Source organism: Netta rufina (genome assembly GCF_964035555.1).
Source record: "Netta rufina genome assembly, chromosome: 1".
Lineage (NCBI taxonomy): Eukaryota > Metazoa > Chordata > Aves > Anseriformes > Anatidae > Netta > Netta rufina.
In genome coordinates, this window is record NC_140123.1 from 161,241,978 (window position 1) to 161,269,541 (window position 27,564).

Below are 27,564 nucleotides of genomic sequence, written 5' to 3' on the forward strand. Positions count from 1 at the left end.
TGCAGTTCAGCCTCATTGACTAACAAACTGAACAGATAAAATACACGACACAAAGAAATGAATACTTTTAGATATGTTATAATGAACTGCGGATGATGGCCAGCCACCTCATATCATTACTTGCACTAAGGTAAATTAAATTCTGCAAACTAAGCTTCTCCCTTGTATTCATGACGTTGTTACACCACACCAGTTCCTGAGTAGGAAGCATCAGACTTGTTGTGGGTAGGCCCCAGCTTTACCTCAAAGTTCCCTTCTGCAGATAACACTCAGCACTGAAACTGCTGTACGACAGTTCACACCATGGCAATGGCTGGGCAAACCACAATGACAGCCATCGTATTTACTGATGGAACAAACCAAACCAGGGGAATTCCTTTCTGTCAATAATCTAGAAGTCTTTCAGGAACTTCAAAAGGAGTGGGTGCAAACACCAACTATCCTATTTCACGTCCAGGGTTGATGGACAAATTGAAATATTCACGTTTCAATTACGTTCACCTCTGATCCTGCAATACAGTTCTCCAAAGTGTGGCATGTGTAACCAGATGCAAATATTAAGCAGTTCCCATCATCAAATATGAGCGAATTCACGGCAGTGTGCGTTCCCAGCAGGCAGTATGTAAACAAAAATGCAGCATGCTTGTTCTGAAGGCTCTGCATTCAGAAAGTGAGCCCTTCCCCACAGCTGGCCAGACTCCTGTGAAATTTTTGAAGTCAGCTTGAAAACAAACAAGCAAAAAAAAAAAAAAAACCAACCGGCAAGCCTTTCCAGATTTGCAATAGGACAGAAACCACTCGAATCGGGTTTTTGTTTGGTTACAGTTTTTAAGCACGCAAGCCTGCGGCAGCCGCCCTGCCAAATTCGCTTCCCGCGCGGGCTCCCGATGAGGCGCTGCGGGGAGCCGGGCGCCTCGGCAGCGCCTCAGGGAAGGGCTTGTGGCGTGTGCGGAGCCATGCCGCGGCCGGAGCCGGCGGCACACGTCGTGGGATGTCGTGGGCTCCCCCTAAAACCCCCTACTATCGCGACAGGCGCAACAGAGGCACGATAGCGGGGCGGCAGCGGCGGGGAGACGCCGCCCGTGAGGGAGGGCGCGGGGAGATGGCGGCGGGAGGGGAGATGGCGGCGCCGCCCCGCGCCGCTCCCGCCCGAGCCGAATTTAAACTGCGCTGCCAGCCCTCGCGCAAGGCACCAACGCGGCCCGAGCCCGCGCGCGCCTCTCGCCGTTCCCGCCCGGCGGCCAATCGTGGAGCCGCTTCGTCCCCCTCCTCGCCAATCGGGGCGCGGCTTATTGCGGGCTGGGCGAAGCGCCCGCCGCCGAGCTGCGCTCCTGGCGCGGGGCAGGCGCGTCCCCCCCTCGCCGCGCTTTGTTGCCGCCTCTCCCGGCGGGGCGGCGGCGGCGGCGATGCCCGAGTTCCTGGCCGACCCGTCGGTGCTGACCAAGGAGAAGCTGAAGAGCGAGCTGATCGCCAACAACGTGAGCCTGCCGGGCGGCGAGCAGCGCAAGGACGTCTACGTGCAGCTCTACCTGCAGCACCTCACCGCCCGCAACCCGCCCGCCGCCGCGCAGCCCGACTTCTCCAGCGACGAGGAGCGGGAGCCCACGCCGCTCGGGCCCCGGGGCCGCGGGGCCGCCGCCGCCGGCAGGGTGAGTGCTGCGCCGCGCCTCACGGCCGCCCGGGGCCCGCCCGCCGCTCCCCCGGCGGCCGCTGGAGGCGCGGGGCCGCTCCCCGGGGCTGAGGGGGGAGAAGCGGGGCCGGCTCGGCCCTCCCCGGGCCGTGTGGGGCGTCCCCGGCCCCCCCGGGGAGCCCCGAGGCAGCGGCGGGTGTGCGAGCGGCCCCACGTGGAAGGGGGAGGCTGCGGGGGAGCGGCGTGTTGGGGTTGTGTGGTGCGGGGTTGGGGTGAGGGCGCCCGCTCACCGGAGCTGCCTCTCCGGTGCGCCCCAGCACATGCTTTGTAGCCGTGCTGCTGCTCTGCGTGCTGCCGGCCAGCCGCTGCGCGCTTTCCCGAGACCTCGTTTTTAATATCACATGCGTGTAAGGGAAAAGATGGGAGCCGTTGCCTCTTAAAATCTTTCCCTTTAGGGAGACGCGTTTTCCCTTTTATATTTTCACAAGTACGCTGTGAATTTGCATGCATTAAGAAAGCTTTTTTTATTCATAATTTAAAGGAGAGCACGCTGTCTGCTCTCACGCAAAGGTTTGTACAGTGATTGCCAGCTACTGGAGTTAAGATTTGTGTGGCGCTACAAGTGTTTAATTGTCTGAAATACTATCTTTAAAAGCTCACTTGTAAAGCAGGAGCGGAGAAACAGGCTCTTTAAAAGATGTTTCATACTTTAAGTTTTTTAAAGGGCGGGAAGAAAACAACGGTTGGTGAATTAAGAAACTGAAAATTGCAGCTAAAACAAGATTTCTAACTAAATTACTTATCTCTTTTTCCTAACATCTGCTCAATTCAAACACTTAACTAATGTTCACTGGAGTAACTTTATATTGAACTAGACATTAATGTAATTTACAATAGCCTGCCTGTAGCATGTTCAAGGTGTTTTCAAGTCCAGTAGGCTGTTTGAATCTGACATGTTTCACAGCCTGTAGGAGAATTGAATAGAATCATTAGGTAGATAGAATCATTAAGGTTGGAAAAGACCTCCAAGATTATCTGGTCCAAGGGTCCCCCTACCACCAATGTCACCCACTAAACCATGTCCCTAAGCACCATATCCAGCCTTTCCTTGAACACTCCCAGGGATGGTGATGCAATCACTTCCCTGGGCAACCTGTTCCAATGCCTGACTGCTCTTTTTGAGAAGAAACATCTCCTCATTTCCAACCTAAATATCCCCTGGTGCAACTTGAGGCCATTCCTTTTAGTCCTGTCACTGGTTATCTGCGAGAACAGGCCGACCCCCAGCTACCCACACCTTCCTTCTGGGTAGTTGTAGAGAGCAATGAGGTCTTCCCTGAGCCTGAGCCTCCTCTTCTCCAGACTAAACAACCCAAGTTTCTTCAGCCGCTCCCCATAGGACTTGTGTGTTCCAGGCCATTCACCAGCCTCGTAGCCCTGCTCTGGACATGTTCCAGGGCCTCAATGTCTTTCTTGTACTGAGGGGCGCAAACCTGAAAAACAAAAGTCTTAACTGCTAAAGTTCCAGTATGTTTTTTAACCTCCTTTTCCTGTGCTTGAGCTTAAACAATTGTGGGTGACTTCTCTGTTGTTTGCAGAACGGGTGTTACCACTACACTTCTGTTAATAAATGCTGTAAGGTGCTGTGCTGTTTCTGCTAGTGCTGTGTGTTAATTTCAAAGCAGAGTATCATTGTGTTCCAAAACTTCACTGAATATGCTAGTGGCATTTGTTTGGATTTGGGTGTTCTGTGTCCTGTCAGAAGCCTGACATCCAAGGGAGTGGGATTCTGTTATGGAAACGAAGTGAAATATTTTGATAAGACTAAGAGGGGACAGGAGGGAAAGCACTCAGGCTTCTGAAAGAGCATGGGGCAAAGGGAGGATATTGAAGCTACGAGGCATTATGGAATAGATAAAGGAATACCGTATTTCCTATAAGTGTCTTCGTAGGACCTGGAAACAAAGGTGGATTCAGCATCCTCTATCTTTCACTTGTCTTTATAACTGTGTTTTGTCTTCAGTATTTTGGTTAGGTGCGCACTTAAAAGGACCAGCGAACAGTTTGCGCTGCATGCGTAAGGAAACAGAAGTGTACTCTGTAACTTGCACTGATACAACAGGACAAGCTGCATTGTTTTTAGGCTGAGATGAGACCAACAAAGCTGCAATGCTTTACTAGTTCTGTTTTTTATTGAAGAAATTGTAATTGTAGTTGTAATTGTAATTTCTATTACAATAGAAATTGTAATATTTGTTTGTGTATATGGAAGGGGACAACGTAAACTGACTGTTTTAAACCTTTAGGCAATCAACTTGACAAAACTGTAAAGATATTTCTTCTTCTCCTATGGGATTAAGAAAACGGTGGGCTACCGCCTCCTGTATCACTGCTGAAAGTTGGAGTACTGCTCAATTTGAAGATTGCAAAAGTCTCTCCCATCCAGGTGATTCAGTCGAGGCTAGTACGAACTTGTAAAAACAGTGAGAGAGCACTTAGTGGATTTGCATGTTGGAGGGTTCTGTCCCACTGTGCTTTTTTTGTATATTTCTTTGGGCATACCTTAACATAACACAAGCATTTAATAACAAATCTGTCGCTGAATTCTCACTACCGCTGTTGGCTGAGCGAATGCCTGATGCACGGAGGGAGAGAGGGGCCAGAACAGTGCCTGGAGCGAGGAAAGGAGCGCTTTGAGCAGAGAGAAGCAATGCAGGCGGGAGACCTCACTCACCCCTGCCTTCCAGGGCTTGCCCTCAGCCATCCCGGCTCTCTGCACCCTCTGCCCGCAGGGACCCAGCCGCGGGCCACAAGGGGTTGCCCGGGCGGGGCGACGGGAGGCGGGCACGGCACGGGGCGGGGGGAGGCCGCCAGGGGGCGCGGCGGGGAGGGGTTAAACTGTAAAGAGCTTCTCTGAGCTAACGCATTCAGGTGTACGTTGCTCTGGATCTTTATCAACAGGGATTGAGAAGAAAAACATTTTAATAATCCTGCTGCAACTTGGATCTTTTAAATCCGCTGCTATTCCAGCACAGCTTTATCAATACTACATCCCAGTTAACTTTCTCAAAACAAATAAAAACTTTAGTGGATTAGTGATATATCGGAGGACAGCAAGTTTCATGCACCCATAGTGCCTGGTCTTGTTTCATTTATATTTATGTGAGTTTTAGAACTAATTTGTTCTGATACAGTAGTGAATGTACAGGTGATTAACGTGAATGTATGAGCAGATAAAACCTTAAAGGGGAGTTGTTCTGTAAATGATATTTTTAGGACCTGAAAACATCACACTCTGGAACAGTAAATTCCTTAGGCAGTTAGTGTATTTTTTTTGGAACCTGAATGTCACAAATAGACTACTGTAATGTAGTAAGATCTTGCATCTCCTCTGAAACTCGTTTCCTTACATGTAATGTGATGCAGTAAGAACTTCTATTGCATGTGCTGCACTCTACTTTGCACAAGGTGACTTTAAGTGCTGTGAAATACATAAAACTCCCCAAATCAAAGTCAGGAAAAAATGTCATCCCAAATCCACTGCTTAAAAGAACTTGCATGTGAAATATTTGAAAGTGTCTCTTTAAGTATGGACGCTTCTGTAGATGTAACACCTCTTGGGCACATGGCAAGGGGGCTCACTGTAGCTATACTGTTTACCAGGAGAGGAAAAGGCTTTTAAAAGAATGCTTTGGGGAATGTGCTTTCTGATGATGTTGTCCAGAGTATCCAGCTTCTCCTGATTTCTACTAATGTATATGGAGTTTTTGTTTGTTATTCTTCATTTTTTTTTTTGTTTGTTTGTTCGTTTTTTGAGGGGGGTGAGGGGTATTTGTCCTCCTATTTAGCACACTGGTATGTGAGGACAGTGGCTGGTATGAGACACCTTGCTGCAGAGGGAACCATCTGCATCTGGATGCTCATGGTGCTAGTTGATGGTGACCTCAATGTCAAGACAGACAGCTCAAAGCGGAAATAACTACAAAATAGCATTTTTGCCCCTGGAAGAGCATTGTTTTAAAGTACGTACCAAAAAATTACTTTGACACTGCTGCCAAACGGGAGCTATTCAGACCTCAGAAGATGTAGTTTTTTGACTTTGGTTACTGATGCCTTTCATGTCTCCCTGGAAGAATTTCTTCTGAAAGTGTGTGTGTGTTTTTTTTTTGTTGTTTGTTTGTTTTTTTTACCTTTAAAGTGGTGATCTGAAGAAAATCAGTCAGATATCTTCTCCTTACTTCTGTAGATGAAGGTATAATGACATTTGGACCTGAAGGGCCTATTTGAAACTTTACAGGCGATGCCTATCGGATGTTTTTTTTTTTACTTTTTGTTTTGATTAGGTAGCCAGAGCTAGCATCTGTGCTTAGTGGTGTAGTTGATACATAATAATATCTGTAGCTGATATAAGTGTACAGTTTCAATCCCTTCCCTGTTGGAAAGGGGCAGAATAATAGATCCAGATGCTTAGTAAGATGAGTGTGGAAGGTGTGACTGCATTCTTGAGTAGGTGAGAGAATGTAAAGTTTGTGCTATCTGGTGATAAAAGAGGATCTACTTGGTGTTTCCTATATGGTTGTATCTCCTGATGATGATGTGTTGTACAAATGTGACCCAGAGTACAGATCAGCACCTCTGTGGGCTTTTAAATAGCGCTCATCTGCAGTGTGAGTGACTGAGTGATTCCCACCTCAGTGAGAAGCCCTGCTGGGCTCTTCTGCACCTCAGACTTCCTGCAGCTGTAGGATCTTGAACTTGGGGTGGCACACTTGTTAGTGTGCTGGTGTAAGAATAGAAGCCATATTTAAATAAAATAGGCCCAGGTGTCCTGGTGAAGCAATTCTGTCTAGCACTGCTTGTCAGTTCAGCAGGGACAGAGAAAGAAGTTGCATTTCCAGGTTCGCCTGGTTGAGCCCAGGGAGCATCTGAGTTTGGTTTCTTGATTTGCTTCTTGTCCTGAATTTTTACTTTTTCACCAGAGGCTGTGGTGAAACAACTCTTCACCATTCAGCATTGATCTGCTTTCAGAGCAGATACATTCCTTTTGCTGAGTAATGTAGAGTTTAGTGGCTGGGGAGGAAGGAGTAGGAGGGGTAAGTAGTCCCTAGTCTTATCGTTTAGGACTATTACCATACATAGGCATGGAAATTCAAGTCTGGTGTGTACTAACGAGGGTTAAAAGGTAGAGTTCTCAAAGCTGAATTGTCAGCATCCCTGAATTATTGCTGCAGAACTTCCTTTCCGTTGTTTGTTTTGTCTGCCAAGTAGCTTTGTAAATACACTGGAGTCCAGGAGGACTTAGTTTAAAATTAATTTTTTCTGCAGCAGAAAACTTTCTATGATTGAATAAGAAGTGCAAGGGGAATAACCATCTATTTCCCTGTGCAAGTCTGTTATTGAGACTTGGTAACTGCTGTTCCTGATCTTTTCCTGAGGAGAAATAACTAGTTGCTGCCAGAGATGACGCTGTACAAATGGAGAATTAAAGAGCATTCTGTTGACATGATCCGGGCTTCCTTAGCCTGTCTTAACCTCATTCAGAGAAATAGTAAAGAAGCCCTAAGCCTTTCTGCTGCTGGTGATGAAGCTGCACCTGTCTGCAATTAAAGCCCTTGAATATCCTAGTGTAGGGGCAGTTTAAGTCAAGATTTGAAAATACTTTGACATTCTGTAGTTTTGGTATTATTCAGTGACTTCGTGGAGATGTTAGTTCTTGTTTGGTGGACTAGTGCTAGAAGTAATAAAGGTAGTAGTATGGTCTGTCTGACAAACTGGTGTTGGATTTCTATTCTGAAACTGAGCCTGACAGATACACTACCAAATGGCTATCTATTTGACATGAACAAATCTCTCCCTAGCAAAGTGTGCTGGTCCTCTTCCATCTCCTTCCTAGAAAATGGGCATGACTGGAATTTTTTAAATGCTGCTAGCTCTGGTTGGGATTACAAGATCTTCAGGTAAAGATTTATTAGTCTGAGTACAACACTGTAAGAATATTTACAGTATTACAGGCAAAGTGATTAGACCTTACTTCAGCAAATTCTGGTATTCACCACAACTTCATTTTAAACACTTACTCTGCACCACAGTAAGACTTTAAATTTACTGAATGTCACCAAACCAGGAAAATGTTTTCTTATTTTTCCTTGTATTTGCAGTGATAGATCAGAAAAAACCTGCAATAAAACTTGTCTCACAGGATAGTCCCATTAAAAAGTTATGATGCACAGGAAGTGTAGTGGTGCATTGTAGTATGATTGTGGTAACTTGAGGTTTATGTGGTTGTACCATGCACAAGGTATGTGAGACTTTTTCCTGTCTTCTAGAAGTAGTCTCTGCTTCTAGGGACTAATCCTATGGACTAGTAAGTGGTTAAATGGCAGCTTTGTACTTGCACAGGTGAAATCATTTGCATCTCCTTTAAGGAGAGTAGGTATTCAAAAGTAAAAGTTTGAGACCTCGCAGAACACAAGGTAATCAATGCATTTGGTCCTGTTATTGAAGAACACAATTACCTTCAACTGTTCATCCCTCCACTGCCTTCCTTTTCTGCTGAAACTGTGTATTCTCGTGGTCTAGATTTATGTTAATATAAAAGTGAAACAAAATCAGACAAAGTGAAATGGTATTTGGAATAAATGTATTAAAGATACTGTAGGATGTGAGTTCACTTGCATTGGAGGACGTTACTACTCGTAAGTTGCAGTTAGATTTCTGTAAATTAACTTAGTAGAATGCTGTGTAGTTCTTCTGGTATATATTTTAAGAGTGTAGCCTCTTTTGTGGCCAGTAAGAGATACAAAGAGATAAATTAAAATGGTTCCAGTTTCTTTAACGAGGTGTTGGAGTATTGACTTGCTGCACGACGCTAGTTGTCTTCTGAAATACCCAAGTATCATCCTAGTTAATCTGACTTGTGACATGTGCAAACTCTGGAGCTGTCAATAGTCTAAACAGATCTTAACAAGAAAACCCAGCATGTGTTTTGTAACTCTTCCACTGTTTGTACAGGTCAGTAGTTGAGGGGAAAAAGTCCAGATACGAAATTCTTGTTATACAGTAATACTATTTGATGTTAAGTGTGACCAACAGATTCAAAAGTAAAAACAAGTTTCCTGTAGTTGCAGGTTAGTTACTTTCTGTGTATGGGATGAGCTTTTTTATGTGATAAAGAAACTTCATGACAGATTTTTCTCACTTGATCAGTCATTAGTCAGTTCTACTACCTCAGTGATCTTATCCTTTCTTCAGACTTCTTGGAGTCTGCTTCTTGAGAATCTTAAGTTCTTAGATTCTTGTTTTTCAACAGTCAATTTTAAGTTCATCATGCTGGCATTTTCACAATCCAGGAGTTAAGGAAAAACCTAACTTAATTACAGAAACAGTTACGCTGGAAATCCTTATAGTTGTTTAGCATTAAATATCAAGACCAAGCTTGTATGCAAACCAGTATTAAACTGGCACTAATGGCTAGGTAGGTATTGACTTGTATCGATGATCTTCTTACAGTCTTCTTACAGTGGTATCTTACTAAATACACCAAGAAAAATATGTTAATTGTGAATATGACAACATACTTGCATTTGGAATTTTAGGGTCTTCAGTAAGTACCAGAAGAGCTATTTGGATCTTTAAGTTGAATTACATTAAGTGTATAATTGATACGTTTATATCTTCTTACTTTGAGATAGTACTTAGAAGTAAGTTGTATTTCTATTGGATTTTCTCATAGTTGAGAGCAAGCAGTTCCTGAGCATATTTCTTCTGTCATACCTCATCAATCTTGCAGATCTTGGAGCCTAGAAATGTCTATTGTAGTAACAACACTTGTTCAACTTGGGAAGCCTTCATGATCACTCTGTTTGGATATCATGGAAACTGCTAATTTGGGAGTAGCATCTTGGCAGATTATTTTGATAACCATCTGTATGTGGTGGTGGTGTATTGCCAACTGTTCAAGTGTGTTGCCAGAGTTGCGTTTGCAAGATATAGCAAGAATAGAGCTTTATAGCAAGAATATATATATTCTTAATATATTAATCTTAATATATTCTTATTTATTTTCTATAATATATATATGTGTGTGTATATATATAGCAAGAATAGAGCATTTATAGCAAGATAGAGCTACAGTAGCAGTGGCCTAAGCAGGCAGGCAGGCTTTTCAAAATTTGAGGGTGTTCATGGCTTTGCCTTTCCTCTACTTGTTTCGTAACATTGTGTTTTGTGAGATTACAGTAGGAGAAGAGAGGGAGTAGGCATTTGGGGAACTTGGATGGGAGGGTGTGAGAACTGAGGGACCTCCTCTTCATTAGAGGAAGAGGTATCGACCTGCTAGGTAGAAGGATACTGCAAAAAATGCTAATGGAACACAAATACTGTTTAGTGCTGGTTAAATGTCTAGTAGTTTTTCTCTCCAGTTATTGGAGAGAAACTCTCTCTTGTTGTATACTTCAAATTAAAATATGTGATCAGAATGAGTAAGTTTTTATTATTAAAGAGGCATCTTTTAATGGTTATTTCCCTTTATGAGTAGGAAACACATGTTTATTTAGTAGGTATAAATGGTTCGAAGGGTTTCATATATGCTTTATTTTCAGTTGAGGTGTGTGTGAATGTCATCACTTTTCTAGACTCTCATAGCTCCCTGTGCTCTCATAATAATAAATTATTAACTGGAAACATTCTGCCTTTTGTTTTTGCAGAAAGCCACGAAAAAAACTGACAAACCTAGGGCAGAAGAGAAGGATGACCTAGATATAACAGAGCTGAGTAATGAAGATCTTCAAGAACAACTTATGAAGTATGGAATAAATCCTGGCCCAATTGTAGGTAGGTCAACTGAAGTAGCTAAAATGTTCACCTGTTGAATGTGTTGATCTCTAAACTTCAGTTCTGAGTACCCTGAGCTTTTCTGATTTGGTCGCTTACATAACCAGTATTGTTATAGTCTTGTGTTTTGCTGAGGATGGGATGTTTTCATTGAACTATTTACACAGAAAATGCTTGAAGCACTCCTGTGTAGGAAAATCCAGTTTGTTCTGTATGTTCTAGGCCAGCTGTACGTGTTCCAGCTTCTGTTTTGAAGCTATGTAACTACTAAAGTTTAGCAGTGTGGTAATAAGGTTTTCTGGTACAGAGGTTGATCTTGAGCCTGCTTAAATGCGAAATATGTCTTACATAATAAGATATTATTATTCGAGAGCAGAACAAGAACAAAGAATTTGCCCTTTAGAGCATTTCCTACTCTGCATTGTGCAGAAATCTTTTCCTTGCTTATTTCTTTTCTGGCCCCTTGAACTTTGCATGCCATCCTGTGTGCTGACCTACTTCAGCAGGAGGAATAGGGAGAAGTCTCCACCCCAACTTAATCTCCTGCCTTAGGCAGTCTCCTGTGTTACAAGATCAAAGCTCCTTGCCTTAAGACTGTGTGCTGACCTGATAGCAAGGTACTTTGATTTCACAGCTCTTCAGCAGAAGATGGTCCGCTCTAGCATGCAAGGCCTTTTGTAGAATGTTTGAAATACTTAGTGAAAGTGCCAGTGGTAGAGCCTGGAGTCCTACATGCATTCAAATAGTCTTCTATGCATAATACTTTGTTAGCTGTTTCTGTATGTTTTCCCATACAACTTCTTTCTCTCAGATAACACTTAAGCCTTGTGGAAAATGCAAATACCTCTGCAGTCTACTAGAAAAATGTTTAGAAAAATGTTTAAGTTTTTCGTTTTTAAGTAAATGCCTTAGTTTTTACAGCATATGGGTTCTGTTTCTTGTGAGTCTTCTACTTCTTAAGAATGGCTTCCCCTTAAAAGTTTTCTGATAAGGTTGGACTCTTGGCTGCTAGCAGTGTGGGCACTGGTCACTTCTACAGATTTTTGCCTGCCCAATCCTGATAGGATTCTTTGTTTTAAACAGCTGTCCTGTCCGGTTAGGTGAGCCATCCTAACAGCTAAATGCTGGAAACACGAGGTTCTGTTTTTGCTGCTTGCTTATACTACCTCTGCTTATTGGGCTGAATTTGCTAATAGGTCAAACGTTAAATTAGGAGAAAGTATGTTAATTCCAGGATAAAGAGGTTAAGGGGATAGTGGAATCTGCATGGACACTTACCCTCACAAAATTTAGTGAGATTGACACTGCAAGGGCATGACAACTTGCATATTGTGGCAAATGAAACAAAAAATCTGAAAAGCAGTTGTTATCCTTCTCTAGACAAATGCTTGTAATACTCAGTTTGCTGACAGATCTAAGCTTGTCTTAATTTTCTTGAACCAAAAATTCAGAAGCCTTAGAGGTAGCATATACCTCCAGGTATATAATTCTTTAGGTCATACAGACTGATTAAAAATAGAAAATGTGTCTGGAAATCCGCAAGGGATTATATAACAGTCATGTTCTAGCAGTCATCGGGAGACTAAAACTGCATCTGTACCATGTATCTTTACTTGCTACAGCTACAACTAGGAAACTTTATGAGAAAAAACTGTTGAAACTGATGGAGCAAGGTCCAGAATTGAAGTCATCCATGCCTCTGCCAATGATTTCTTCAACTACTGAGAACACCAGACAGAACGGAAGTAATGATTCTGACCAGTACAGTGACAATGAAGAAGGTAAGACTGAAGTGGAACTTGTGTGTGAACTATTCAAATTATACATAAGTAATACTAGAAGTAGAAGAAATATCTAAAGAGGGTATGATCTGTTGTTGAGGCTTTAATATACCATTGTAGACCATGTGATAAGTATACTTAATCATGGAGTGCTAGTACAGTGACCTAGGAGCCTGTTCTGGGAAAGGACACTTCAATTGTAAAATGTTCCCTTCTGTTTGTCCATTTTTCACATGGAGTTGAGCCTGTAAATCTGGTTCCAGTTCTCATTGCACCTTGCCTATGAGTTTTGTATTACAGTGCACCCAGTAGTTATCTTCGTTAGGGGATAGTCTATAAATGTTCATTAAATTTCAGTACATCAAAGGTATTGTTTAATGTGTTCCTTGTATATGAGTTTCTTGTGTATGACACTTTATGTTCTGTTCCTTATGGACATAGCTTGGGTTGAGTTGATTTTTATTTTTGGGGCGTTTTAATATCAAGTGATTTAAAAAAAAAAAGTATTGGGCAGGAGAGGTGGGACCTAAAACACCATCACACATTACAAAAAGTAAAAACAAAAAAAGCTCTAAGAAATATATTGAATGGAATGTTTGAAGATGATTATTTTGTGTGGTTCATAGTGATTAGTGTAGTTCTGTAGATTTTTTTGATAGAAACATCCAGAGATGGAGCATAAGGGATTGAAATACAACTGGGAAATTAATTGGGTCTGCTTTGTATCGTTGTGCTGGCTTTTGATCTTTAATTTCTTGTACTTGGTGGTGGTGATGGGGTGGTTAGAGGGTTTTGTTTTTGTTCTGAGATAGTCAAGACTCCAATTGTAACTTGACAGCTGTCTCCATCTAATTACCAAACTGTTCAAACATTGAAGGAAAAATGAAAAGTTTCTATATATTCAGGCTTAAAAGGCCTAGGGGATGTTAATAACTGAACTTGAGATCTGGGGTGTAATGCTGTTAGTGTTTTAGTAAGGGGAGTGGAAGTGATGCATCCTCTTACTGGTGAGATGATTGCTAACCACTTGCAATCCTCTTGCATCAAAAAGGAGTCTCCTTTAGAATAGGTACTTATACAAGACTAAACTCACAATCTAAAGCAATGTTGAAAGCTTCAGTCCCCTTACTAAATAGTATGAAGTTAGTTTTGTTAAAGCAATTGTGACATGGTACCAGTTCCTAAATGGAACTGCTGGATTAGTCAAAGCTTATTTGAAGCGTAGGATTATTTTTTTTTTTTTTTTTTAAGGATAGAAGTGACATACCTGGGTCAGAACTTTGAAATAACATTATTCTTCAGGAGACTTAGTTCTTCTCCATTCAGTGGAAAAACTTAACCTGTACTTCAACTTTTTTTTTAAGGAAACGGTAGTTCATAACAGTAATGCTGTGTCTTAAAATGATTTTTTGGTACTAATTTAAACCAAGTGTAGTTTATTAACCTGTAGTAATATAAAAAATAATTAAAACCACTTACAGATCCGAAGACTGAGCTGAGGCTTGAGAAGAGAGAACCGCTGAAAGGCAGGACAAAGACTCCAGTAGCCCTCAAACAAAGAGTTGTTGAACACAACCAGGTATGCTTCATTTAATGGCATCTAGAACAGCTACTAACTGCAGGCAGCGTGCTTACTAAATATAATCACACTTGATAAAACAGCCTATACTGTTTTCAAGTTTTCTTTTTCTTAGCCTATTCTAATACAGCATGAAAATCCTGTGAATTAACTACAGCTGCTGGTTTTTGCCTGTATGATAACATTCAAAATTATGGTCTTCTAAAAACTGTCAGTCTCTCTTGCTAGCATCTGCAGCTCTACATAGAGGAAAACACCAGGTCAACCATAACATGTTTAGCTTTGGAAGCCTGACAGAAAATAAGTCAGAGGTACTTGTGTTGTCCTGTTGTATGTTTGCGGAGAACTTGACTTAATAAAAGGAACGGTTTCCCAAACAATAGATTTGGAAAACATTTCCAGTCTTTTTTTCTGAGAAATATTTTTAAATACCAGAAACATTATATTTCTATCTCTAAATGTATGCATTTATAAATTCATATGTTTATAATTGAGTTAAATATAACAATCCATAAAGCCATGTATTGCTTTATATATATACATATAAATACAGGCATATACAGACATGCAGCATTACTGGAGTAGACAATTCATTGGCAAGCTTCTCCTTAAAAGAAAATAAGTAGTTTGAATCTCACTGTATGTACTCGTTGTCTTTAGAAATACTATTATTGGTTCCCTTGTCCTAGTGAAAGAAGGATTTTACAGAAGCACCTCAGTATTTAGCTAGCAGCTCAAAAGCCTGGATTCGGTGACTGGTGGCTGATCTGTCCTTACAATGTGACAGTATCAGTAAATAAAGCGTTGCACAGCTTAGATTACTTAGGATATTTACAGCACTACTCATCTGACCAATAAGTAGCAGAGTTGTCCTACAGTAAGGACTTGTCCAGAAAACATTCCGGAGGGGCACAAAACCTAACCTGCTAATAGTTTGATATTAGATCAGTATCTTAGTGAATCAGTCTTGTCTGAGTACTCTGTAGTATGGTAAATGCTAGATTCTTCCTATTCAGATGATATGTGTATGTATCAGCATTCTTTTACTATGGATATTTCTTAAAGCAGGTAACACACAAAAGCAGGTAGCTGTGAGCTACCCAAGCTCACAGCTGTCAATGTACAGAACCAGTTCTGCATATTTTTGACTGGCTTCTTAGGGATACAGGCTAAACTGATCTCACTTCTACAAATCAAAACAAACACGTGGTTCAATATACGATACACAATATGTGGTTCAATTCAGTATTCATTATTCAGTCAATTTCAGCTTGTGATGGTGTTTGTAATGGGCATCCGGATTAAAGTTCTTGTACTTCTAGGATTACTGTTTCGTAAGTTGCTATCTACCCCCAAATCCCTGCTAGTCTCAATATGTTAGTTATTTACATGTAATGCAGCTATCAACAAACAAAGCTTCATAATCTTTGGAAACCCATTTCCTTTTTATTCTGTATTTTCAGGGCATTTAAGTGATGAGGGCTTACTTTCTCTCTTGTTCATCCAATTTCAATGTAATAACGTTACGTTATTACTATTTTCTCTTGTAATCTTTTTCATGAGTAGTATAGATACAATGTTTTTGCTCCTTCCATATTTTACTAATTAGTAGTTAATGTAATATAACTTGATTAATCCAAAAAGGTGTAATTTCAAAGTGGTGACACACTTCTTCAAGAACTCTCTAGCTTGTTCAACCTTTGAACTCCTGACTGCTGTTTTAAAAAAAACAAAACAAACAAAACAACAGTGCTTTATAACTGCATGAAGCCAAGAGGATGCAAAACTCCATGTCTTGGGCCAGCAAATACATAGCCATGCATTTTGCTGAGAATGAAACTGGAAGATGGGGAAAATTATAACCTTTATTTTCCCCTTCTGTGAAATTGAATCTTAGGATCACAGCGTATGTGTCAACTAACTATACTCATTCTACAGAGTTATATGCAACTCGTGTTTGCTGTGTGGCACTGGATCTAAGACTGGGGCTCTGAAGAGTGGTGGGCCTGGACTGGTTGGCAGTGTGGTGTTACAGCTTGTGAGACACTTCTAGGTCCTGTGCAGCACTATTCTTAGCCTAGAATAGTGAAAGGATTGTCTGTCATCTGGTGCTGAAGACTTGGCACTTAAGGATGTTGCTTTTCTCTTTTCTTAAAAGAGTGCAAATAAGTCTTAGAGCAGGCTGGTTGCAACAGAAATTGGGTGGGGGGGTCTTACCAGTTGGATAGCAGTGGAGGACTAGATGAATGAGCTCAGTTCTTCGTGTAATTGCCTGCTTATTGTAAACTGGAAGAGTTGGAAGGAAATCCTAACTTGAATGCTTTCTTCCAACCTAGTAGGTGAATGTAGACTTAAACGTCGAAAATGTGAGTTTAAGGCCTCATAGTAGATGACACTGAACAGGAAGAGGTGGGCTAAGCCTATTGAGGCCTCCTTGCAGTGTAGAAAGTCTCAAGAAGAGCAAGCACTTCTGTAGTGGCATTCTGGTTGTGCTGTTCTTACTCTTCTCTGCTCTTCTGTTTTTGACTACCTGTATGCATATGTTGAATGATACTTCTGAACCACAGCGCTGTAGCTTTCTGTGATCATATACAGAGTGTTGGTGTATCAAAATGTATTGCATTTTAATAGGGTTTATTTACTTGAAGTATTTGCGGAATAAGCAGAGAACACCTCTTGAATTAATGGTGTGGATAATCCTAAGTGTAGACTTTATTTTTGTCTGTTGAATATGCCCTGCTGAAGTCTGGATAGTTTTCATGCAATAGACTTGGCCATTTCCTAGACTTCTCATGCAAGATCTCCCTGGTACTTAAAATACCTGAGTGTCCAACAGGGAAAAAGTAAGGTGATAAGGGCTTATTTATTGAAACACTTCCAACTTTTCATTGTGGGGGGGAAAAGAGATCAGTTCCAAGTAAAACAGTCTGGGGCAGGGGAGCTTTCCAATAGTAGGATTAGGGAATTGCCTCTCTGCTTTCTCAAGTGGAGTGTATTTGAGTGGGACTAGTCTGAAATTAGTGTTTTCTCTAAGCTTCTAAGGAAGAACACCTCTCAAATAGAAAGAAGGATGTGGGAAAAGGAGATATGATTGAAGGTGTTGCAGGTTAAGCTTTTGTTAATAGAGAAAGCTGAGAAGCCAGTGTTTGGTGAATGTATAAAGAGGGATTGGGAGACCTTTCATTAGAAGTCTATTTAAATTTGAAAGAATACTGGAGACATAGGCTGAAATCTACAACTCTATATGGAATATCTGAATCTATTTGCATGAGGTCTGTGCATGAATATCCATCGTTTGGTTTTCAAAGTATTTCAGTAACTTTAGAATACAGCAAAACACTTGTGCTCCCTCTGGTGGATATGTAGCAGCTGTAACAGAACTTCTATTTATAATCATAAAACTGCTTAGCTTCTAGTTTCACTGGAGTAACTTACAAGGTACAAGTGGGGAACTGAGAAGGGTGTTAAACTTTTTTTTTTTACCCCTTGATAGATAAGTACTTTACAGTCTGTACTCTTGAATGCATTCAGTTTTGTGGCTAATATTCTTTCAGAGAAGTTATTTTGCTGTGCGGCAGTGGTCTGCGTAATTCCCACCAGCACCAAATGTAACTTAAAGCTTGGTAATGTGCCAGTGAAAGAGATATTAATGTGCAAAGACCTCAGTATTAACAAAGGGTTTTTATTTTTATTGTTCTTTAAAGATAAGCAAATACAAAGGGAAATATTCTCTAATTTTGAAAAAACAGGCTTTCCCTCATCTCCATTTCCTTCCAGGTGTGTGCTTGGAATTAGGTTTGAGGAGGATTTTAATTTTAGCATACAGCTTGTGATAAGGCATGGGGAATGGTCTGTTTGTTAATGGTTTTAAAATCTGGCACTTCATTACACAACCACATGACAACATGATCTGTTTCAGGCTTGATCATTTAACCCGCAGTTAAGTGAAAATTAAGTGATTCTCATCATTATGTGGGAACTTCTAAGATTATAAAACATCTCTCCATCTGTCTTCCCCTCTCCCCTATGGAGATGAGATCCTGTTGAAATATAGGTATCTGTGCCTAAAACATTATTGTCTTCGCTTGAGAGAATACACTCTTGAGTAATGAACAAGTTGTTGCATTTTGCTTATGATTATAGTGTTTGGCTTTTGCTTCGTTTTTGTTGTATACATGTAGGTAGGTAATGTAGCAGGCTTAGAAGTTATATCTACTGTAAGTTATATCTGCTGTCCAAGACTTGATGTGACTATTTGTAGCATTATGGATCTCATGCTATTGCAGTGAGCAGGTTAGCTTTTGGTCATTAATTAGTCCATTCTGTATTTGAAAAATAGCATGGTCTAATATGAGTATTGTGGTCAACACTACCTGTCTAGTTAGCCAGGCATTATTGAACATAAAATGTTTCAATTTTTTTGGTTGGTTTTGTTCTTGGTGGGTGTTTTTAATGTATTCAAGATAATTGGTTCTGGAGTATGCATGCTATTTTGGCTTTTGGTTTTGGGTATCTGTTGAGAGCTGGCTTTCATGTTTGATCATGTGTTTGATGCTTGAATAGACTTACTCTCAAGATGGAGTTACTGAGACTGCCTGGACAAGTGGATCTTCAAAAAGTGGACCTCTTCAGGCATTTTCTAGGGAGTCTACCAGAGTGTCAAGAAGAACACCAAGGAAAAGGGTGATGAGAGGCTTATTATAATAGAAAAGCTTTTTTCTTACTATGAGGGTCCTAGTGGCTATTTTATTCAACTGTTTTCTTTTGTTTTAAACAAACAGGTGGAAGCTACAGCACAGTTGCCTGTAGATGATGCTGTAATATCAGAGAGTACTTCCCTAGCTGACACTATACTGACTGCAAGCGACGAAACCCTAGTAAATATGATTAGTAAATATACATAATGAATCATGCAAGTGGTATTCTTCTGTAATATATCTTTACTAATAGAATCATTCTGTTTTGAAGACATTAATAGAAGACAGTCTCGCTTTCTTGAAGTAGTCTTTAAAACCGCATTCAGTCTCTGTATTAGTACCTAGTGGTGCTCACTTTGAGATGGCACTAAGTAATCACCTAGTCTCGTGTCTTTTTCGGGGGAGGGTTGAGAAGAACCATTTTAAAGGCCTTGATTTCTACTTAGTTCATTTAAGTACATGCAGAATATCTGCTTTAAAGTTTGGCTTTTTGTGTGAACTAAATAGCTTTTATGTTTCTAAATGGCTTAAAAGAAACTATTTGGAATGATAAGCAATGCATTTCCTTTGCTTATGTCAGAGTATCTGTTACATAACCTTCTTGAATTAATTGCTAACATACATACTTCTGATGCACGTAAGGGTTTTGTTGTTTGGTTCTGTTCCCCTTCCCCTTTTTTATTTTGTGTTTTTGGTTAATTCTGAGTTTGAACAATTTTGAATCTCGGCAGGTTGGCAATAGGGTGCCTGGAAATTTCAAGCATGCAGCTCCTACGCTGTCAATCAGTGAACTCTCAGACATGCCCAGAAGAACACCAAAGAAACCATTGATGACAGCTGAAGTAAATAAACTAAAATATAGATTGCTATTACTTTCTGTGAACAAGATTCTTGTGTGTGTGTTTAGCTCTTGGTGCAGAAGGAATGGAAGGTGTCATTGCCCTGGTGGCACAGTAGTTCAACCAGACTAGCATTGTCATATGGCATCAAAGAGAATATAAAGATTTATTATCTTCCCCTTTCAGCTTCTTGTAAGGGGGTGGGGAAGGGTGGGAGAATACTGCTCTTTTTTTTCCCAAGCCAAGTATGTTTGTGGCTATGTCTCCTTATGCTGCTATTTTTCGATACAGAGTATAACTTCATTTCTTATAAACTATTTAACTAGTTCAAAGATAGAGCAGAATTGTTACCTAGCTTTGATTTCATATATCAGCATGTTCTGAGGAAAAAAACACAACGTGCCTTAATTGAAGGACTGAAATAGTAGAATTACTTTAAAGTCTGAATTTAGAAAGCAGCTGCGAAGTCCTGTCAGTTACTAAGGGTGTGTGGGGGAATTCTTATACTCTTAGCCTATTCAAGCTGTCAAGATTAAGTATTTATTGAAGAAATGTCTAAAGCACTGGCAAGCCCATGTAATTGTATTAATGTAGTACTATAATATTGTGCAATTCTGTGTGACAAGATTATGCTTGGCTAAATTTAAATGGAGTTTATTGCTCCAAGTAGTTACTGTAGATAAATGTGCGTTAATACTTATGAAGCCTGCTCTACCAATAGACATGAGATTTATGAAGTGGTCTACTTTATTTATAACATGAGTAATGGCAGCTTAGACTTAGTTGTCAAGTAGAAGGTGGTGGGAAAACTTGCTTTATTACTTCAAACTGTGTATGTTTTCAGTTGGTATTTCACTGTACTATGGCATTGTTTATTACAGCAAAAAGAGACAGAGTATCCCCATCAATGCTTGTTTAATCATGTTGGCCATAAACATTCCCGTGACCTGCTCAACACAGCCATGATAGAGGTGATGGTTAAGTTTTTTTGATCATCTAGATCATTGGCTGGCAGTTGTATTTGATTTATACAATATATTCTTTATCTTAAAGGAAACTGAGGAGAGCACTGAATGCTTTAAGACACCAAAAGTGACCAGACAGCTGCCAGTAATGAAGGTTAAACCAACTTTTAAAACCCAAGACTTAAACTTCTTATATGTCACTGGGTGACTCAAATGATTTCTTGCAAACTGCATGTGGTTATGGTCACTGAGATAGTTGTTACATAGGACCTTATTGTTTTGAAGTTTGTTAGGCCTATAACTTTTTTTCTTGTTTTCCTAGGTGCTGGAAAGAACTCATACAGAAGAACAAAGAGTAGAAAGGGATATTCTTAAGGAAATGTTTCCTTATGAAGTATCAACACCTACAGGAATTAGGTATTGTTGATGCTTATGGAGGGCTTGTTTCGCAGTTGTTGAAAACCTATTTGAGAAGTATCTTTAAATTACGCTGCTAGACTTCTGAGGCATGACTTCCTGCATTCTGGCTCTATGACAGGAGAGAACCAATTCTGTTTGTGTACATAGTTTCATTGGTCAAAAAGCCTTTTCTTTATTTAAACTGGAGAGGATGGAGGGAATATAGCATTATAGTAGTACTTACTGTAACTCTTAGATGCTGGAGGTTAAATGGAAGGAGCTTCTCTGTGGTAATGGTTCAGTATTTGACTTGAGTTTTTGGCTAGATGCAACTGCTTTTGTCTAGCTGTTAATTAAGAAAGTCTTCCAGCACAGATTTTGGCTTTCAAAAAGAAAGCTCAAAATAACTTTCAAATACCATTTTTTCCTTTGACTACAACAGGACTCTTATTCATACATAGTAATATTTAAGTAAGGATAGAATAGGAAGGGCTATTAAGTTCTTTTGGAACTCAACGTTTAAATAAAAATTAAAACCCTCTGGATAATCAAGTCATAAAATTTTGACTGTCCCTTTTAGAGACTGAGATAGTAATTTCTTCTATGTTAAGATAATGTGAAATCCACTCTTAATGTTATTTCACAGAATCACAGAATCACAGAATCTCTAGGTTGGAAGAGACCTCAAGGTCATCGAGTCCAACCTCCAACCTAACGCTAACAGCCCTCCACTAAACCATATCCCTAAGCTCTACATCTAAACGTCTTTTGAAGACTTCCAGGGATGGTGACTCCACCACTTCCCTGGGCAGCCTGTTCCAATGTCTAACAACCCTTTCAGTGAAGAAATTCTTCCTAACATCTAACCTAAAACTCCCCTGGCTCAACTTAAGCCCATTCCCCCTCGTCCTGTCACCAGGCATGTGGGAGAACAGGCCAACCCCCACCTCGCTACAGCCTCCCTTGAGGTACCTATAGAGAGCGATAAGGTCACCCCTGAGCCTCCTCTTCTCCAGGCTGAACAAGCCCAGCTCCCTCAGCCGCTCCTCGTAGGACTTGTTCTCCAGGCCCCTCACCAGCTTCGTCGCCCTTCTCTGCACCCGCTCAAGCACCTCGATGTCCTTCTTGTAGCGAGGGGCCCAAAACTGAACACAGTACTCGAGGTGCGGCCTCACCAGAGCTGAGTACAGGGGGACGATCACCTCCCTCGCCCTGCTGGTCACGCTGTTCCTGATACAAGCCAGGATGCCGTTGGCCTTCTTGGCCACCTGAGCACACTGCTGGCTCATATTCAGCTGACTATCCACCATCACTCCCAGGTCCTTCTCTGCCTGGCAGCTCTCCAACCATTCCTCTCCCAGTCTGTAGCTCTGCTTGGGGTTATTGCGCCCCAGGTGCAGGACCCGGCACTTGGCCTTGTTGAACTTCATGCAGTTGACCTCAGCCCATCGGTGCAGCCTATCCAGATCCTCCTGCAGGGCTTTCCTACCCTCGAGCAGATCGACACACGCACCTAACTTGGTGTCATCTGCGAACTTACTGAGGGTGCACTCAATGCCCTCGTCCAGATCATCAATGAAGATATTAAAGAGGACCGGCCCCAGCACCGAGCCCTGGGGGACGCCACTAGTGACTGGCCTCCAACTGGACTTGGCTCCATTCACCACGACTCTTTGGGCCCGGCTATCCAGCCAGTTTCTAACCCAGCGAAGCGTGCGCCAGTCCAAGCCAAGAGCAGACAGTTTCTTGAGGAGAATGCTGTGGGAGACGGTGTCAAAAGCCTTGCTGAAGTCAAGGTAGACCACATCCACAGCCTTTCCCTCATCTACCCAGCGCGTCACTCTGTCATAGAAGGAGATCAGGTTCGTCAGGCATGACCTGCCTTTCATAAAGCCATGCTGACTGGGCCTGATCGCCTGCTTCCCCTGCAATTGCTGCATGATGACTCTCAGGAGGATCTGCTCCATGAGCTTTCCTGGCACTGAGGTCAAACTGACAGGCCTGTAGTTTCCCGGGTCTGTCCTCCGGCCCTTCTTGTAGATGGGCGTCACGTTTGCTAGCCGCCAGTCGATTGGAACCTCCCCTGATAGCCAGGACTGTTGATAAATGATGGAAAGCGGCTTGGCCAGCTCTTGTGCCAGTTCCCTCAGTACCCTTGGGTGGATCCCATCCGGCCCCATCGACTTGTGCACATCTAAGTGCCGTAGCAGGTCACCAACCAGTTCTTCATGGATAATGAGGGCCACATCCTGCTCCCCATCGCCTTCCACCAGCTCAGGGTACTGAGTATCCAGAGAACATCCGGTATTGCCGCTAAAGACTGAGGCAAAGAAGGCATTGAGCACCTCCACCTTTTCCTCATCTCTTGTAACTAAGTTTCCCCCCGCATCCAGTAAAGGATGGAGATTCTCCTTAGTCCTCCTTTTTGTGTTGATGTATTTATAGAAACGTTTTTTGTTATCTTTAACGGCAGTAGCCAGATTGAGCTCCAGATGAGCTTTGGCCTTCCTAATTTTGTCCCTGCACAGCCTCGCTACTTCTTTAAAGTCCTCCTTAGTGGCCTGCCCACTTTTCCAAAGCTTATAAACCCTCTTTTTCCTCCTAAGATCAAGCCACAATTCTCTGTTGAGCCAGGCCGGTCTTCTTCCCCGCCAGCTCGTCTTTGGGCACGTGGGGACAGACCGTTCCTGCGCCATTAAGACTTCCCTCTTGAAGAGCGCCCAGCCTTCCTGGACCCCTCTGCCCTTCAGAACCACCTCCCAAGGGACTCCACCAACCAGTGTCCTGAGCAGCTCAAAGTCGGCCCTTCGAAAGTCCAATACAGCGGTTTTACTGGTCCCCTTCCTGGCCTCGCCAAGAATAGTGAACTCCACCATTGCGTGGTCACTCTGCCCAAGACAGCTCCCGACGATCACGTCCTCCACCAGTCCTTCTCTGTTTGTGAAGAGAAGGTCTAGCGGGGCACCACCCCTGGTAGGTTCACTAACCAGCTGCGTCAGGAAGCTATCTTCCACGCTCTCCAGAAACCTCCTAGACTGCTTTCTCAGGGCTGTGTTGTGCTTCCAGGATATGTCAGGGAAGTTGAAGTCCCCCACGAGTACAAGAGCTGATGATTTCCAACATGTTAACTGAAATTTCAATATGAAATGCAGTTGCATAAAATCATGCTGTAAGGAGGAGGTATAAAATCAGTTACTACTTCTATGGGCACTATTCAGCTCTGTTCTCTCTTGTTTGAGGTTTATCAGACTAGTTAAATCTATGCCCCATTTTTATTAAAACCATGCTTGCATGCTGTCCTTGCATTTAAGGGCATGACAATATATGCAGGTTTCTTAACCCTTAAACCTGGCTCTGTGTGTTGACATAGCCACTAGCCATTAGTAGCATTTTAATGGCCTTGGACAAACTCAGGTTTGGAAATCCTGGAGGGACTATGTAAGTGATGAGTAAGACAGAAATGCTTCGTAGTTCTATTTCTAGTCATGATATGAGTATGTGGATAGGGTGACATAAAGTGGCAGTGATTTTTTTTTAAAGGGATGTTTATTTGAATGCTGAATGGTTAACTTTAACTATTGTCTCTTAAAAATCTAGCACTTGTATCATTACGAAGTGTTTCAGGTACCCTATTCACTGGAAATAATTTATAGTTCTTCATCTGTACTAAAAATTTTCCTGTATACTTTAGATTCCTCTTTTAAATGTACAGCATTCTTTTCTCTTTAATTAACAGCGCTAGCTGCCGTAGACCAATCAAAGGAGCGGCTAGTCGGCCTATAGAGCACACTCCTTTCAGAATGGAGGAAAGTTTCGCTAAGTATGCTCCAAGATATGGTACCTCAAGTGACATCAAGTCAGAGAAACCACCAACAAAAAAAGAACGCTCCATTCCCCTTTGGATAAAAATTCTTCTCTTTGTTCTTGTTTCAGTCTTCTTGTTTTTGGTTTATCAGTCTATGGAAACTAATCAAGGAAATCCTTTCTCTAAATATCTCAATATTGTCTCTCGAGATGGTGCCAATTGAGTATCTTTCTGAAAGGCACACCCGATTTGATCTCCTATTTTTAAATGTAGAGAACTCTTCTGCCCTCTCATCGGCTCAAGGACTACTTACAAATAATGTGATTGGAACCTGATAAATTGGATAAATGAAACAAGCTAACATTAAATGGACATCAGTAACTTTCTGGACTTTGGACTAGTAGGAGATCACTTTGCCATAGGAGTAACATTTTTTTAGATCTTTGAACTTTTGTAGGCTTTATTTTTTTAATGTGGACATCCTTTAAATTCATTTTTGAGAAACTGTATATTTGTTTTTGCAAGATCTTGGAAACTGAGAAGGGCAAACATGTAGTAAAATGTGAAGCTGTGTTTTTTAAAGCTTTCTTTGTACAGAAAAGAAGTTGTACTTTTGTCTATAGATTATGGTGGAGGAAAATTCTTAACACAAGTGATAAAGGGAAATGCATTTTCATGTGTTTTTCAGTAACGCTTTAACTGAATTTGGTGTCTTAGGATGTAGGGAGAGTACAACAATCTTTTCTGTAGGTTACTGTAACATTTTAGTAAATGTAACTGTAGACCTGTTTGCATTTCTGTAAGTCATAGAATCATCCAAGTAACTCTGTTTAAGTGTAACATTTAAGTGTATCACTTCATTTTAATGCTTACAGTGTTGTAGGAGCTGAGTACAAGTTTAATTGGCAACAGATGTTTTAGACAAACTTATTTATTAGTAATACATGTGGAAGACAAAAATTGCATCAAATATAATTTGCTACTAAAATGCCTTTCTTTGGGTAAAGATTGTTATCTAAATTAATCTGAACTTCAACTTTGGCAGTGGTCTTTTTCTTAAAAATGCGAGGTCTTTCTGATACAGCTTTATGTGATTTTGAATATTCATGTAGAGAGGTATTCTCAAAGCGTGAAAATTCCATATGAAGTTTTATTCTTATATGAAGAGGGCATTGCTGCATTTTCTTTTACAGTTTCATCTTCAAAGGTGAGATTTACTACATTCATGCAGTTGAGTATTTTTCTCAGTGGAAGCATGCTGAAACACTCTATATTGTGTAACTTAGTTGAGCAGGCAGCTGGCTTCACTACTACCAATAAGGAGTGATAAGCAACAACTTCTTAAAGTGAATGTATACATTTTTGGTGTGCTTAAAATCTGCAGCATACAGATGTTCAGTCTCATTGCTTCATACAAAATTGCAATAAATCATACTTATTCTTAAAGTGCTACTTATGAAAAGCTAAGATCATTAGTTAATAGTCTGTTTTTACTTTAGGTACAATTACTGTGTAGACTGTAGTTATGGGGAAAACATTACTTTCTGTGACCTTTGGGACAAACTCGGTAATTTGTAGCAAAGCAATAGTGTTTTTTTTTTTCTGTTAAGAGTAATGTTTTTTTCTTCTAATCTGCTTTTTGAGTATTTCAAATAGCTGAACTTGTGTCCATCCTATAGAAAATTGTAACGTAAGACATTCACTTTTGGTGTCAAAATGCAGGAAAATAAAGATGTTTTTAATGTGTGTGGGTTTTCCTTACCAAAATAAATGCATTGCTGGAAAAAAAAAAAGCAAAAGTAAGAAAATTGGTGCATTAGTGGTGTTTTGTGCTGCTAGGGTATTCCATGTTTACAAAAGTAAATAAATCTGATACTAAAAACAGAATGGTTTGCGTCAACATTTGGTAAGTGAAATATAGCACTTGTACTATAATTTTTGTACAATAATCTTTTAGTATACATTAGGCCTTTAATTTGAACAGGGGAAAAGGTAGTCAGTTTTTCAGTGATGAAGAATTTTCCTTTTCACATTATTTTTCATTCCACTTTAACACATATAGCAGTGTGAAATATATCTTTATCTTCTCTAGTTACATGGAATACTTTCAGTCGACCTTCTTCATTGATACTGCTAGTGTCATCAAAAAAAAAAACAACGCAAACCCTGCAATGCAATTAAATGTCATTCTTTCATTTATGCATCGTTTTGGAGAATCTTCAAGAGAAACCTTTCAACTTCAGTGTTAATTCAAAGTAGGTAAAGACTTTTCCACATAAGTCTTTAAAGTGATCTCTGTGTGGTTCACTTGTAGTTAGTAACAATGCATCTTTCAGAAATGAGTGATCTTTTTGTACAGGGTGCAAGAGTACTATTAATGGAATTGTTGAATGTGCTTAAAGCATCCTAAAAACAGCTGCATAAATTATCCTGAATTACACTCTTCTTCATCTCAAAGTTCTGAGGCAACAGGAACTTGTATTCCTCATTTATTTTTCTTGACATTTAGACAGAATCAGGTTAAAACTCCAGCACCAATCACAAAATAGAGCAATTGTATTGGCTGGTAATATAATAGCATCCAAATTCTAATTACAAAGATCAGTTGAATTCTTATGTAGTAATTATTTAAATTCACTTTTAGGCTAAAGGTTACAAAACATCTGAAAAGAGTCTGTCAATTAATCAGGACAAATGTTTTTGTTGTGTATGTTATGCTGTGTTCCTCCTTCCATCATTGGTCTTCCTGTGTAGGATACTGAAAACATGGCAGATACTTATTTTCCCAGTCTGAATGAGAGCTTTCTAACATGAAGCGTACAATTCTTCCATTTAAACTGTGTGGTAATCTGTTAATATTCACAGTTTCAGGTGTCTGGTATCAGGCTAAGAATCATGTGTTCTAACACTTTCAGTGTTGTAAGTTTTATGCTCCTGATTGATGGTAAGGCTGTGAGAGTACATGGTATATAAGACAGGAAACTCAAGGAGGGTCTTTAATTTAAAATTGAGGTTTGAAACATTAATTGCATTTAAG

At 40.8% G+C, this 27,564-nt stretch overlaps 1 protein-coding gene across 3 annotated transcripts; it reads left to right on the top strand.

The window, feature by feature from the left end:
- The first annotated feature begins 1,304 nt into the window (after positions 1-1,304).
- Positions 1,305-26,275, top strand: TMPO (thymopoietin). Of its 3 annotated transcripts, XM_084300686.1 has the most exons (11): positions 1,305-1,649; positions 10,336-10,462; positions 12,085-12,243; positions 13,725-13,822; positions 18,386-18,505; positions 18,604-18,699; positions 19,251-19,361; positions 20,240-20,329; positions 20,412-20,477; positions 20,646-20,740; positions 24,459-26,275. In XM_084300686.1, exons 1-11 carry the CDS (start codon positions 1,407-1,409, stop codon positions 24,748-24,750), a joined length of 1,497 nt encoding a protein of 498 aa, XP_084156812.1. In that variant the 5' UTR covers positions 1,305-1,406; the 3' UTR covers positions 24,751-26,275. The 3 variants fall into 3 exon arrangements, with proteins under 3 accessions (XP_084156812.1, XP_084156810.1, XP_084156811.1); XM_084300684.1 differs by lacking the exons at positions 20,240-20,329; positions 20,412-20,477; XM_084300685.1 differs by lacking the exons at positions 18,386-18,505; positions 18,604-18,699; positions 20,240-20,329; positions 20,412-20,477.
- Positions 26,276-27,564: the final 1,289 nt, after the last annotated feature.